Consider the following 16,459-nt stretch of genomic DNA (forward strand, 5'->3'; position numbering starts at 1 on the left):
AGTTGGTTCCTGATAAAAATTCCTAAAAAAAATCCTAGCCTTCCCAAAAATGACTTCATTCCCTGTTTCCTCGACTAGGACACTGAGAAATCACCTACACATGAAATGATATGCGTCAGGTTTAGTTCCTCTACTGTCTGTAATATTACATAGTAATTTCACTTCACACCTTCCAAAAAAGGATTTGGACAACTTAATTGTGGTTACTTTCTCTTTCATTTTTATGATTACTGCCTTTAATACTACTAAATGTTCATTCTAGGTCTGATTTATTATTAAAATATTGTTAACATAAAGAATCAATTTTTGTAATAGCTGTCCCACTAGAGCTAGTCTACTGCTTTAATGAAAACAGCAAGTGAAATACAGAGGTTGACTGAAAAGTAATGCCTCCACCTTCGTAACTCTTCAACTCTTGGCAGCACTGATATGCGGCAGGTACTAGCTTGTTCCACAGTCTCTTCTCTACAGCTCCAGTTGGCAGGAAGCCTTACCATTGAACAGTTGTGTTGTTACAGTGTAAAGTATACAGCCCTGCGCAGACGGTTGGTCAGTACAATTTAATCAAAGTGCAGTCATTGAATTCCTGACAGCAGAAGGTGTCACCCAAAAAGAGATTCATCACAGAATGAAAGCAGTTTATAGTGATTGTGTTGATGTGAGTACTGTGCATTGTTGGGCAAGTAAGTTTAAAGATGTTGGGGGAACATGTGACCTGCGTGGCAAAGGATTGGGCGTCCTGTGACAGCAACCACAGAGTTTCACAAGCAAAATGTTCTCAGGTTGATTTAGGAAGCACAATCAGCATTTCACAAGAACGTGTGGATCTGGGTTATCGGAAGATCAGTGCACAATTTATACTCACCACTGTCTTGCACCCTCCATACATTCCAGATTTAGCACGGTCTGACTTCCATCTGTTCCTAATAATGAAAGATGATCTGCGGGGACATCATTATGTTTCTAATGAAGATGTTGAGAGAATTGAGAGACTGTGGTTACAGAAACAGTGTGTTGACTTCTTCCGTGACGGCTTCAGAAAACTTGTTCGTCGATGGCAGAAATGTATCCAGTTGGCTGGCTATTATGTGAAAAAGTGAATATTGGTAATTAAAGATCACATTCTAAGAATTATTTCTGTGTTTGATTTACTAAAATATTCCCATCCAAACCCAGTCAACAAAGATGGAGGCATTACTTTTCATTCAACTCTTGTATTTAAACCAGAGGGTAGCTAGCACCGTGGATTGGTAGAATCTACTTTCAGAAAAGAAAAATACTTTCTTGACTCTGGATGCCAATAGCTCACTGTAAAATCCATAGTACTAATAGATTTTTTTAAGTTTAATTGAAATTTCTTCTGTAAGGACAAGGCAATCTCTTTCCATTTCGATAATTTAATTTAGTGTTCTAGCAGCAAGATCCAGTCATACACCTTCTCCTGGTTTCCTTACAGCTAATAGTGGATTATTAAAAGCACTTTTTAATCTTTCAATAATTCCTGGACCTGCCATTTTTGCACTAACTCAGCTGCTTCTTTTAAAGCTATTGGTAAAGGACCCATTCTGGGTTCTTGATTTTAATTTACATTTTATCCCCTGATAACTTCGGGTTCATGAGAGAATATGGTGCCAAATTTGAACAGTTCTTTTAATTTATTCCTTCCATCCTTATTTAGTGAACTATTCTTGTTATGTTTGATTATTTCCTGCTGTTTGCTATTGACAGAATAATTTGTCACTTCTATGATACCTAGTCTGTGTTTCCAAAAGTAAGTACACCGAAACAGCCTCCTGAACTTTGATAACAAGTGTAACCTGTTCTTCTTATGAACTAACAAAGAAAATAATCAAGTCTTGATCATAGCTTTGTAGGCTCACAGAGAAGTTGTTGAAATCTAGCAAGGCATTGTATTTTCATAGCCAGTCAATGATAATAGTGAAATGTTTAAATTCGGCTCCACCAGAAAAGAAGTGGCAACTACTTTCTTATTTATATCAAAGGTTAGTGACATCTTCCATAACTGATCTGCCCCTATGGTACCTACAACTTTGATTCCCATAACTGGTAAGTTCTTTGGCAACAATACTAACATCACTTCCAGAATATAGAATGTTGTTCACCCATGTATCTTAAATATTTCCATTAACAGCTTTCTCTGTAAGCTGCTCCTTTCATTGTATCCTATAAAGTTTATAACTTTAGACTGACTGTTATTCACTGTATTCTGTCACAGAGCATGGTGCTGATCTTGGGATGTCATTAGTCTTCTGAATTTTCAATAATCACTTCCCTGTGGATTTTCAAATACGAAGCAATTCCTCTGTTTACACATTTTCGAACCGTTCTTGTTACCTTCTTTTGCCCAGGCACCAGGATTTTGTCTTGTAACGTGGCTATATTGGCTACTCTTGTCATTATTCCTCCTCTACTCTCTGTTACTGCCCTTGCCATACTCTTCTCAGTTGTTTCTAAATCTGCCATCTTCCTTAGTTTCAGGTAGCTAAGTACAGCACTAGCCCTTGACCATTCTGTCCCTCCCTCCCTCCCTCCCTCCCTCCCCCTCCCTCTCTCTAAAACATACACGAGCATTCTGCTAATAAGTACTGTGGTATTATGATTTTTACTAATAGGTTCACTACAAACTTTATTTGATTCAGGTGCCACTCAAAATATTTCTAAATCCTCCCCATCTTTTTAGTATAAGTATGAAGGACACTTAATCTGCCTCTAAATGCCCTGCCATAAACTGGTTCTTCCTTTATCTTCCCATGTGAGGGTTATCAGGTATATGATGATGTAATTCCCCTTCTGTTTGGGAAATGACTTGCCACAGATAGTTGACTGATTGCTAAGCTAAACTCTTCCCCCTTTGACTTCATGAATGTTGCTTATTTTCACTAGTGTCGGACACTTGTTTTGTTGTGTGTTCCAGTGGTTCTCCAATACCATGTGGAAAATGTAGTGCAGTTTCATTTCCTCTTTGCTCATTTTGACTACTTCTATCCATAATAGGCAGACACTTCTGTATAAAAACTCGGAGACCCATTTGCATACCTCTTGCAAATAGCCCTCTGCAGCTCTAAATGTCCAAACAGTGCAGCTTATTCTAATCAGTGGACTTCCTCACAATATGAACACTCTTTGCTTGCACTGGTCTGAGAGCGACACAGCACATTACAGTATTTTTGTACCTTCTTGAATTTAAAATTTTCTGGCTCTTTGTGTCCTCCTTCAGTAAGACTAAGTATGGTTTTAAATTCCATATTTTCTTTTCCAGTTGCCCTCTGACACCTGACGATACTTCATTGATGTACACCAGAAACTCTTTAAGAACTAAATTAATTTTGTAAAAAATCTCTTTTCTTAATATAACGTTGTTGTTGATTTCATCATCCATCTGTATTTTTAAATTCCCTATCTGTTCACTTAACATTAGTATATCCTGTTTTGCAAATAATTAATTACTAAAATGCTACCTGGGACCCGATAGTATTTGCAGCAAAGGAGCAACAAAAATTTGATCTGAAATATTCCGCATAATCATTGATCAAATTTTAAAAATTTAAAATGCTGTAAAATCTGCTCATTAAGATGTGTAGTCTTATGTAAAAATGTGACACAGTAAGACAGGTGTTATAGGTAGAAACAGTGTGTTTGTCTGGAGACAGTGTGACATAGGATGTCCAAATACATGAACTTCACTCATCCAGTATTTGAGAGCAAGATCACTGAGTGACTTCCAACCAATTTTACGCATAATTTCAAACCTTTATCAAACTTTTTTTCAATGACATTCCCAGCAAGATGATGGATGGAAAAGTGATTATCACTCGCTACATTTTCACTGTTTCCTGCAGTTTAACTTCAGCATCAGGCATGATGTTTTAATTTATTACTTCTTTACTACTAACGCTACTTGCAACACAGTTTTCAGACTGTATCTACATATACCACTGACCTTTGTACACCATGTAGTTAAAGAGTTGTTGTTGTTGTTGTTTTCAGTCCTGAGACTGGTTTGATGCAGCTCTCCATGCTAATCTATCCTGTGCAAGCTTCTTCATCTCCCAGTACCTACTGCAACCTACAGCCTTCTGAATCTGCTTAGTGTTTTCATCTCTTGGTCTGCCTCTACGATTTTTACCCTCCACGCTGCCCTCCAATGCTAAATTTGTGATCCCTTGATGCCTTAGGACATGTCCTACCAACCGATCCCTTCTTCTAGTCAAGTTGGGCCACAAACATCTCTTCTCCCCAACCCTATTCAATACCTCCTGATTAGTTACGTGATCTACCCACCTAATCTTTAACATTCTTCTGTAGCACCACATTTCGAAAGCTTCTATTCTCTTCTTGTCCAAAGTATTTATCGTCCATGTTTCACTTCCATACATGGCTACACTCCATACAAATACTTTCAGAAATGACTTCCTGCCACTTAAGTCTATACTTTATGTTAACAAATTTCTCTTCTTCAGAAACACTTACCTTGCCATTGCCAGTCTACATTATATATCCTCTCTACTTCGACCATCATCAGTTATTTTGCTCCCCAAATAGCAAAACTCCTTTACTACTTTAAGTGTGTCATTTCCTAATCTAATTCCCTCAGCATCACCCGACTTAATTCGACTACATTCCATTATCCTCATTTTACTTTTGTTGATATTCATCTTATATCCTCCTTTCAAGACACTGTCCATTCCGTTAAACTGCTCTTCCAAGTCCTTTGCTGTCACTGACAGAATTAGAATGTCATCGGCGAACCTCAAAGTTTTTATTTCTTCTTCCTGGATTTTAATACCTAAGCCAAATTTTTCTTTTGTTTCCTTCACTGCTTGCTCTATATATATAGATTGAATAACATTGGGGAGAGGCTACCACCCTGTCTCACTCCCTTCCCAACCACTGCTTCCATTTCATGTCTCTCGTCTCTTATAACTGCCATCTGGTTTCTGTACAAATTGTAAATAGTCTTTCGCTCCCTGTATTTTACCCCTGTCACCTTCAGAATTTGAAAGAGAGTATTCCAGTCAACATTGCAAAAAGCTTTCTCTAAGTCTACAAATGCTAGAAACGTAGGTTTGCCTTTCCTTAATCTAGCTTCTAAGATAAGTCGTAGGGTCAGTATTGCCTCACGTGTTCCAATATTTCTACGGAATCCAAACTGATCTTCGCCCAGGTCGGCTTCTACTAGTTTTTCCATTCGCCTGTAAATAATTCGCGTTAGTATTTTACAGCTGTGGCTTATTAAACTGATAGTTCGGTAATTTTCACATCTGTCAACACTTGCTTTCTTTGGGATTGGAATGATTATATTCTTCTTGAAGTCTGAGGGTATTTCGCCTGTCTTGTACATCTTGCTCAGCAGATGGTAGAGTTTTGTCAGGACTGGCTCTCCCAAGGCCGCTAGTAGTTCCAATGGAATGTTGTCTTCTCCCGGGGCCTTTTTGCGACTCAGGTCTTTCAGTGCTCTGTCAAACTCTTCACGCAGTATCGTATCTCCCATATCATCTTCATCTACATCCTCTTCCATTTTCATAATATTGTCCTGAAGTTCATCGCCCTTGTATAGACCCTGTATATACTCCTTCCACCTTTCTTGCTTTCCCCTCTTTGCTTAGAACTGGGTTTCCATCTGAGCTCTTGATATTCATACAAGTGGGCTCTCTTTTATTTTCAAAGGTCTCTTTAATTTTCCTGCAGGCAGTATCTATCTTACCCCTAGTGAGATAAGCCTCTACATCCTTACATTTGTCCTCTAGCCATCCCTGCTTAGCCATTTGCGCTTCCTGTCGAACTCATTTTTTAGGACGTTTGTATTCATTTTTACCTGCATTATTTACTGCATTTTTATATTTTCTCCTTTCATCAATTAAATTCAGTATTTCTTCTGTTACCCAAAACACGCGATCTAGTGTTCGTCTTTTTACCTACTTAATCCTCTGCTACCTTCACTACTTCGTCCCTCAGAGCTACCCATTTGTCTTCTACTGTATTTCTTCCCCCCCCCCCCCCCCCCCCCATTCCTGTCAATTGTTCCCCTATGCTTTCCCTGAAACACTGTACAACCTCTGGTTTAGTCAGTTTATCCAGGTCCCATCTCCTTAAATTCCCACCTTTTTGCAATTTCTTCAGTTTTAATCTACAGTCCATAACCAATAGATTGTGGTCAGAGTCCACATCTGCCCCTGGAAATGTCCTACAATTTAAAACCTGGTTCCTGAATCTCTGTCTTACCATTATATAATCTATCTGATACCTTTTAGTATCTCCAGGATTCTTCCATGTATACAGCCTTCTTTTATGATTCTTGAACCAAGCGTTAGCTATGATTAAGTTATGCTCTGTGCAAAATTCTACCAGGCGGCTTCCTCTTTCATTTCTTAACCCCAATCCATATTCACCTACTATGTTTCCTTCTCTCCCTTTCCCTACTGTCGAATTCCAGTCACCCATGACTATTAAATTTTTGTTTCCCTTCACTACCTGAATAATTTCTTTTATCTCGTCATACATTTCTTCAATTTCTTCGTAATCTGCAGAGCTAGTTGGCATATAAACTTGTACTACTGTGGTAGGCAGGGCTTCGTGTCTATATTGGCCACTATAATACGTTCACTGTGCTGTTTGTAGTAGCTTACTCCGCACTCCTATATTTTTTATTCATTTATTAAACCTACTCCTGCATACCCCCTATTTGATTTTGTATTTATAGCCCTGTATTCACCTGACCAGAAGTTTTGTTCCTCCTGCCACCGAACTGCCACTAATTCTCACTATATCTAACTTTAACCTATCCATTTCCCTTTTTAAATTTTCTAACCTACCTGGCCGATTAAGGGATCTGACATTCCATGCTCCGATTCGTAGAATGCCAGTTTTCTTTCTTCTGATAACAACGTCCTCCCTAGTAGTCCCCGCCCAGAGATTCGAATGGGGGACTATTTTACCTCCGAATATTTTACCCAAGAGGACGCCATCATCATTTAATCATACAGAAAAGTTGCATGCCCTCGGGAAAAAAAGAGATATAACGTGATAAACATTCAGATGCGTGAAAAGCTACTTTTGCTTGAAATGGAATGCAAATTGCCCAGTTTATATTCATCCAGTGTTTCATAATTGGAGCACTTAGTGACATCCAACAAATTTTAAGCATAATTTCAAATGTTTCCTAAGCTTTTTCTTGCTTACCTGCTTAAAGGCAAATATTTTACACATTAAAGTGGTAATCATACATTGAAGAATTGGGGGTTTCATGGAGCTTTTTAATTGTGAATGTGTGTTATCAGTTCTGTCCCCAGAATTGCCTACCCTTGCACTCAGATCATCAATCTGTTGATTCCATTCCATTTGAGTATCTGCAGCCTGTGTACGTAAAAGACTGTTTACCTGTGAACTGAATTTTTATTTATTTATTTTTTAACCTTCTCAAAATTTTAATCAGTGTGATAGATAATTATAGTTTAGATTGTTGTAATATAATGTAAAATCAGCACGATAACTTGTTGGGCACATACAACACTTCACATTATAGTTTTACACAATGCCATACAACTGTTTCACTGCCAATATGAACTCGTGTCATAAATTAATTGTTGCCTCTTGGCTGGAAAACAGTGTAGACCATCATCGCCAGACAGCAGATGCACCCAGCTACCACCACGACCATGTTACAATGTCTCATCGGCTTTAGCGTATTCATCTGTAGCAAGCATTGTCTGCTCGCTAGCCCTTGGAACAGCAGCATCAGACTCATCTTGCTCTTTTATTTCTCAAAGTCGTCAGTGGCTGCAGGATTGCTCTTCCAGACCCACTCTCAATCAGTTCAGCTCTCTTCAATGCACTCTCCAATCTCTTCCAGTCTCCTGACATCCTGTGTGCATGTGTCACCAGCTGCTGGTCTGAAGAACTGTGTTCAGATTTCATTTAACTAGAGCATTAGCAACATCAAACACTTAAAGTATTTCTTTCTTGAAATAGCAGAACTTTAATATTGGAATGAGACTTGATTGGCTGGCCGGTGTGGCCGAGCAGTTCTAGGCGCTTCAGTCTGGAACCGCATGACCGCTACGGTCGCAGGTACGAAATCTGTCTCGCGTGTGTATGTGTGTGATGTCCTTAGGTTGGTTAGGTTTAAGTAGTTCTAAGTTGTAGAGGACTGATGACTTCAGATGTTAAGTCCCATAGTGCTCAGAGCCATTTTTTGAGACTTGATTTGGGAAGGGGGGGGGGGGGGGGGGATCAGAGAGACAATCTGTTAACTTGTTCTCTAGAAGAGATGGCAGTTCAGTAGATAAAAAGTCTGAGTCTGTAATTGATGAAGAACATACAAAAATTTGATTATCTCAGACTTTGATCGTAATCTCAAAATGTTTGTATGGCTGAAAAATTTCTTCTACTGCTTGCATATATAAACACCGTGTAGACTGTTGTATCTTTCTTCTGCGTAAATAAAAATGCAATGGTTCGTTTGTACAAAATCATGTCTCTGAAAATTTGTCACCAATTGCTTTGAAATTTTGACACTTGGTTGCTTTCAAATTGCACATGTTTCAGAAGCATTCTGGGATGCCCAATATAATATGAAAATATAGATGTGGTGCAATGATTGTAGGAGAAATATATAAAAATATGAATGTGTTCAAACAGTGGAAAATCCAGGTTGGAATAAGGCAGAGTCTCTCTCTCTCTCTCTCTCTCTCTCTCTCTCTCTCTCTCTCTCTCTCTCTCTCTCTCTGTGTGTGTGTGTGTGTGTGTGTGTGTGTGTGTGTGTGTGTGTGTGTGTGTGTGTGTGTGTGTGTGTGAAGGGAAACCATTGTTACCAAAAATCTCAAAATGTTCCTGACAGATTTACTTAAAATTTATGAACATTCAATGATAGTTGTCATTACGCCATCCTGCATTTTCCTTGTTTGTTTTTCTTATGAACCTTCAGACAAACATAGGCTATATATTTTCAATATATGCAATATATAAATATATATGCAATAAAAAGAGAGGAAACAATGTTACTAAAAATCTGGAGAAGTACTTGACAGATTTGCTTCAAATTTTCACACTTTACCGTAATAAACATTTGGACACATGTAGGCTATAGTCAAACATTGTTGGTGAACAGGAAAGTTGAATTTGTGGCTTATTGGGTTAGGTTAGGATTAGAATACTACTATAGGAGTAGACTGAGAGAGGCGGTGGAACAAAATTCACAGAGAAAGAGAACGGGAGAAGGGAGTGATGTACAAAGAGAGGAGATAGCAGGAAATGGATGGGGGGGGGGGGGGGGTCGTATATGGGCAGAGGGAGAAGAGTAATTTAGGACATGTCCAGTTCCTAAACATATTTAGCAGTTTTCAATTTAACCAGACTGAGCCACAGCAATGCTTGTGCAGACAGAGCTACTTCTAAATAAAATTAATGTTGTCTTCTAATTACATAGGAATATGTCATTAATAGCAGAACATCACAGATTAACTACTAGACCATTACAATTTGATTACAGTTACTGTTAGATTTTTATTTGTTTGTTATTACAATAGTATCAGTTGACACCTGATATAATCACAGTTTCGCAGCAGTTGCCAGCAAGATTTTCTCACTGTCAACTGGCCATCACTTCAAGTTGTAGCAATGGGCAGTGCAGCATCTCTGGCCACAACAGCAAAGACTCTACCATCAGCATATTGCATCACCCTTGGTCTTAACACGAAATAAAGAAAACAAATATTCATGCAACAAATAGTTGTAATAATACACGAATTAGGTATATAAATTCAAATCACTTGCCTGTACATGCATTAAATTTCATGCCATTGTCTTCTCACCTGCATTTGCTAATGTGGTAAGGATAGCAGCTTCCGATATTCTGTTACATGACTACAGCTCAGTCAAGAGCGTTGCCAGGATATTCAAAGTTTGTTACTTTGTTCCTTTGAATGATCTTCATATGTTATTAACATGGTATTATAACATTTCTCTCACAAAATACACCCATGTTATCATTATTTTTATTTGAATGCAGCACATTAAAAAATTTCCTAAGCAGAATGTTTTCATCTGTATGTTCAAGAATCAAAGGAATAAAATTATTGTTGCTATTCAAGAATTGTAAGTTAGGAACATGTGGGGCGCTTTAACTTAGTCATGTCTAATAGTACATGTGTAGATTATACCTTAAGTGCAATTCCCTTGATCCTGGACAACTCAGTAGAGGAAGTTACATTCCTGCTGGCCATATTGTAGTTTCTATAATAATTTAGATTCATTTTGCAATTAATACTAAAACTCAGTGATTTTTAACATTTTTATTATTCTTTCATTATTGTTTGTTATTCACTTTAGTTTCATGTATTATTAATAATGAAAAATTTATGTAATTTTAAATTTAATTCAAACAAGTTTCTAAAAAATTGATAATTATTATGTGACACAATTGCAGGCCAACTTATTGCTTCAGGAGTCAACACATTTAGTAATGTCGATAGACACATGTAAAAGTACGCAACATTACCCTAGCTTTTGGAACTCTTAATTCCTTCCTTGGGTAGGAGAGAGGGATAGGTTGGGGAAGGCTTAAAAGGGGAGGGGAGGTCACTCAGACCCCAGGACAGGTGGACCCCTGTCAGTGCTTAAATATTTGTGTCCTGAAGGTAAGTATGGGCCAGCAATTCTGTCTCATAATTTTATAATGTTTTTGTCTGAAATTTCCTTTTCATACAATTAATAATAATTTATTTCAGAGCCTTTGGTGGAATATTTTGCATACATTGTGAAACTTGCTCCAGACGAGTGTCCAAACTACGATTTATGCCGCAAAATTTTTAAAGATGGACTGAAAAAGTGTTTAGGCTCACTGCAGAATGTTAAATTGGAATTCAGTATTACTTCTGAACAGAAGCCAAAGAAGCCTGTTCGTAACACAAAAAGAAGTGCTAAAGTTGTTCTTTCGTCCCCGTCGTCAGATGAAGACTCTCCGAAGAGAATAGCAATATCTACAAGAAAAAACAATCGTGAAGCCAGAAATGTTCATGACATGTCAGATGAAGAAATGGGCTTTAGCTCTAGTGACAGTGAAGCTAATAACTATGTTGTATCAAAGCCCAAACCAAGGTCTGGAAAGAGAAATCATTAATTATAAATGCTGAAAAATTATAAGTAAAGCTCTTTTGTATTGCAAATAGGAGACAAAAAACCATAATTAAAGTGGATGTGTTATTGTATTCTCCTTTATTCTAAATGGTTTTAATGAGTTTTAATCTTAAATGGTCTTTTTTTTTCAAAATTAATATTACAAACATCTGTTTCACCCCTTCCACAAAGTTAACTTGATTGTACGTAGTACTTTAGAACTATAGAGTGAGCTGCTTATTTGCAGTGGCACTTAAGCCACACTCTTTCACAGATCTATTTCTGTGACAAGATTTCTTCTGTAAGAATGATTTTATTTACATCGCATACTTGTATTTTTGAAGTATTATGTCTTAAAATATAGATTTATGTTTGAGTTTAGCAGGTATTATCTTTTGTATTCGTAATAAAACTGTACTTTTTGTTAATTCAATCATAGGTTTATAAAATTTGTGGCATATTTGTACTTTAGACAGTGCCTAATAAAAATATTGTCTTTTTGTCCAAGTATTTAATTCTATTTCTAACCTCTGAAATCATGTAAAACTTGCTTTCATTTTAAATAATGGAAAGTCCATGTTGTAATATCAACAGTATTATGAGAAGGATAAGTTTTTACTCACCATAAAGATGATACATTGAGTTGCAGACATACATAACAAAAAGATAGCCTTTTTTTGTTGTGCCTGTATGCAACTCAGCGTATCATCTTTATGGTGTGTAGCTTTTTTTATTTCCTTATGTGATAGTCCTGTATTTGTAGTTGTGTATTATAACAGTAGTACTCATTTACATAATTATAGTCATTCAGTAATGTCCATTTCTCTTAATGCAACTCTTTAATAGCAGCAAATTGCTATCAAAAAGGAATATAGCTGGATTTTGGTTAAGTAGTAACATGATATAATTTGATTGAAACCTAACAGAGACACATTTGTTCACAAAAGTTCATGTGGGGTGAACGCATGTAATTGACACAGTCACTGAATGAAGTTCTTAAATCACTGTCCTTCATGTCTAACAGTCATGTCAACACAAAAAATATGTGCACGACAAGTAAATATTGGAAACAACATAGTTCATAGTTTGACCGTACTGTCACAGTGAGAATATTGAAGTTTGGCACAGTCCATAACTCTAATTACACATTCACTGTTCAATCATATACAATAGTCTCCGAATTATTTAATAAACTCTCAGATGCAAAATCAAGACAAATTATGGTACAGGATATAGATCTTGCAAATTTCACAACTCTTCACATAGTGGTCTACAACTTTCATTTGTGAGTTGACAATAATTTAAAAAATGAAGGCTTTTAGATACAGAAATGATTTCTGTTGAATTACTCTGGCTAATTGAACTCAGTATGGGATCCTATTTTGGTAACAATGTTTTCAATAAGGATGTTGCTCTGAAACCAAGTGAAGCAAGAGTTACACATTTTCGTCATTCGCTGTATATATGTTGTTGTTATTGAAATATCTTTTTCATGTACTTTATCAAGAAGTTGGTAGTCAGATATATGTTTACAAATGAACAATGATAATGAAATCTGAAACTACTTGTTTTGTAATTATTGTTATTTTTAGGGAAACTAGTCAGTCATTAACTCCTGATATCCAAAGGCACACAACAGACAATAAAATTAAGTTGGTTAAGGAGTCAATATTTAGAATTTTAGGGGACTCCATAAAAATAACATTATGTACGATATCATGAAAAAATTTAAAAATATAATAATTTTGGAGGGGATATAACAGCTGGAAAGGATCCGTCTGCTTTGTTAAAGTGCGACTTACGTATCCTGAAAATTGAGGTCTGTCACAGTTTTTAGCTACCCCACAGACAAAATAAGAAGTGTACATAGTTATAGTCTCATCTATATATATATATATATATATATATATATATATATATATATATATATATATATATATATATATCATTATTTTCTAGTAATTTTTCTGTATAAATAGACAATGTTTGAAATCTGCATACTACACTTAATTTTGTGAGCAAAATTACAAGTCGAAGCACTGGCGTACAGATCAGCAAGTATGTTGTGGCCCCATAGAAGTTGACTGAAATAATGAGTTTGACTGTAAAATAAATTTATAATTTGACTACAGTAAATTATTTGTAGAAAAGAAAAAAGGAAATTAGTTATAGGGAAATTGGACTATACTTGCAACTAAATTTAAATCACACGCCATATTTTTTCTGTCTTTATGTGAAGGCTAATCTTCGAAACAACTGTAGTGATTTTAATATACTTGTCACTAGACTGTCACAGGAAAGGTTTGTATATATATTTTATTACTGTCATGTCAGACAAGTGATACAGTCATATACACTTAGTAATGCTCAAGTGAAGCCAAGGTGGGCCACTAGTAAAAAGTAATTTTGGAGAAGTGCTGTCTTACTGTTATGTGTGGCTATAAATTACAGCAATTAGGGATGATATGAATACAATTATATAGATAAATTGTAAACATTGAACCTTTTTTTGAGGTAGTTTCTTGGAAGTTCACAACACATGTCCACTCCAGTACTTTTCACACATTTACCTTTCCTTTTCTAAGATATCATGAAATGTGATGAACAGTACAGTCTACTTTAAGAGTGAATAATAGTTTTGTTTGTTACAGAATAATTGTTTTACCTTCTTCAAAAAGCTCTAAATGATAGACTTGTGTGGGAGGGTAGTTTAAATTTCCAATTATTAGTCTTAGATAGGGACTGCAGTTATTACAAGAAAGAGGACAGAAGATAAATACAGTAAGGATGTGAAAATTGGGAATCATACATGCACAACTGCTTTATAACGACAATATACTGTTCTTCCAGGAGAGGGAGATGAACTGAAAAAGGTTGTTTTCTTTTTAGTTTTATCAACAAAGTTATTTCAGCATAGTAAACCCAGGGTTATAGAGACAAGGGCTAGTAACATCGCATATCCTCTTATCATAAGCTTTGAGTTTGCTTCAGCGATCACTCTTCAGGTACAACTATGCAGTGTGACCTACCCCAGAGAATGGGTTTCTTGACTTACTGACCTGATTAACAGAAATTTGTATTATAAAAGTATCTGTTTTGACAAGTGCTATGCAGCAATATGCAAAGTAATGTATTGTGAGCAATCTCTGAAGCCCCACAGTTATACTGCATTTGCAGGTGTGCAGGACACTGGATGAGTTGCCATGTATTTTTCTAATTGCTTGTGGGGATGCAATGGCTCTTCAGTACCGAACTCTTTCCAACAAGATGTGTGGGAGCAGTAATAAAAGTTATCACCCTTTATTTTCAAAAAGGTTCACTGCTTAAATAAGGAGTGTTGAAACTTCCTGGCAGATTAAAACTGTGTGCCGGACTGAGACTTGAACTCAGGACCTTTGCCTTTTGTGGGCAAGTGCTCTACCAACTGAGCTATCTAAGCACAACTCATGACCTGTCCTCACAGCTTCAATTCTGCCAGTACCTCGTCTCCTATCTTCCAAACTTCACAAAAGCTCTTCTGCGAACCCAGCAACTCATTCTGGAAGGAAGGTTGAATCAATAAAGTGAACTGTAAATGAGATATTATTAATATTATGTCTCTCCCAATCATCTGCACAGCTGTAAAATTTCTTTGGTTTTACCCAGTTATGAGGAGTTTCCCTGAGTGCTCCAGTCTGATACAGGTCTAATGTTTTGCTGAGTTTTATGGGCACTAATGTCCAGCAACTTACAGAAATAGGAACCAGTCTTTGCTGTACAGCAATAGAAATGTCACTTTAGTACTTCATTTCTCTCTTCAGTGTTTTATAAATTGCTCAGGGAATAAATGGTTCAAATGGCTCTGAGCACTATGGGACTTAACATCTGAGGTCATCAGTCCCCTAGAACTTAGAACTACTTAAACCTAACTAACCTAAGGACAGCACACACACCCATGCCCGAGGCAGGATTCGAACCTGCGACCGGAGCGGTCACTCTGAGAATAGTGTGCATCATTTTTCTGATGTTTTTTTGGATTATGTTGATAAATCTAGATTGTATATTAACATTATGCTTTGTAAGATTGTGAGGAAATTCTACAGATATGAATATATTTATTTTGTAATTGCAGAAACATAAAATGAATAGTGGTAATATTTTTTTCCCCTCACTGTTTGCAGGTTCATTTAGTGCTTCAGTGTAGGAAACAGAAGACTATTCCAAAATTACTTATTTAATTTAAGTTTGTAAAAGTTTGTAGTTAATAAGTCACTGATGACACACTTGGTGATGATAAAACTTGAGTTATTCTCTTTGAATATCATAATGACAGTTTTTCATCATTTTCATTTCTGAAGAATTTCCAATAATTTCAAACTGAGAGGAGCAAATTAATGAATATACTTGAAATAAAACTAGTGAATTCTGCAGTAATGTGTCCCATAAAACTTCTTGAATTCTCAGTTTATTATATATAGGTACATACATAGATTATTTCCTTTACAGAAAATTTTCTCCACTTACAATATTAATGGTCTACATCTGTTAACTAACAGATACCACACAAACTGAACATTTATATTACATCAGTTACAGAGTTAAGTTTCCGTGATTTTGATCCTTTTTTTTATATATAAGAAGTAAATAAGGCACAACAAGGTCCTTGGCAATGTGGATCCCAATTGTCACAATCTCATAACACCCACAGAAAACAGACATTCCTCCACAAAAAAAAAGGGGGGGTGCGTGTGAATAGAGACAGCTAATGTAAATTAAATTATAAATGTTTGCCTGACGTTCCACAAATGGGGAAAAACATCAGTGTTGCCACGAGTATTTGTAATACTACAAGTGTTGGCTTCAGTCTGTACATGATCAATTCATCTTGTGAAAAAGATGTAAGCTACCAAGCTTAAAAGCTGATCTTTGTAATTTTATTTATTAGTACAAGCACAGTAGTGGTACAGGAAAGATATAGCTCACCCTTGGCGTTTTTTGTGGATATAGACACACAATCATCACAGAAAGTGCACTGTTGGTGTTTTAGGCAGGGCATCAATTTAGTAGTAGATATCACAATTCTGAATCACATGCTCCTATGTATCAGATTCTTCAGTTAAAGTTTTCATGCTTTGTTTGACCAAGTAATGCTTGTAACTGAAAGAATAAACTTCGATGTGCTATCTGCGATACTCATACCTTTACAATATCATAGCAGTTGACTAATATTCTTCATGGAGAGAATGTAGTTTGTTGACAAAACATTTGAAATATTCAAATATCCAGAACCAATAGACTGTGAAGCAGTTTAAATAACAATAGTACTCATTCAATGTGGGAAAAGATG

The 16,459-nt window shown here is 36.3% G+C and overlaps 1 protein-coding gene across 1 annotated transcript in view; it reads left to right on the forward strand.

Moving 5' to 3' along the window:
- Positions 1–11,643, forward strand: part of LOC126352566 (serine/threonine-protein kinase VRK1) — a 223,389-nt gene extending 211,746 nt beyond the window's left edge. Inside the window, exon 8 of the mRNA XM_050002697.1 lies at positions 10,746–11,643. Coding sequence (XP_049858654.1) covers positions 10,746–11,137 — 392 coding nt within the window. The 3' untranslated portion in view covers positions 11,138–11,643. The remainder of the gene's footprint in view (positions 1–10,745) is intronic.
- Positions 11,644–16,459: the final 4,816 nt, after the last annotated feature.

This window comes from Schistocerca gregaria, chromosome 1 (genome assembly GCF_023897955.1).
Source record: "Schistocerca gregaria isolate iqSchGreg1 chromosome 1, iqSchGreg1.2, whole genome shotgun sequence".
NCBI classification, from domain to species: Eukaryota; Metazoa; Arthropoda; class Insecta; order Orthoptera; family Acrididae; genus Schistocerca; species Schistocerca gregaria.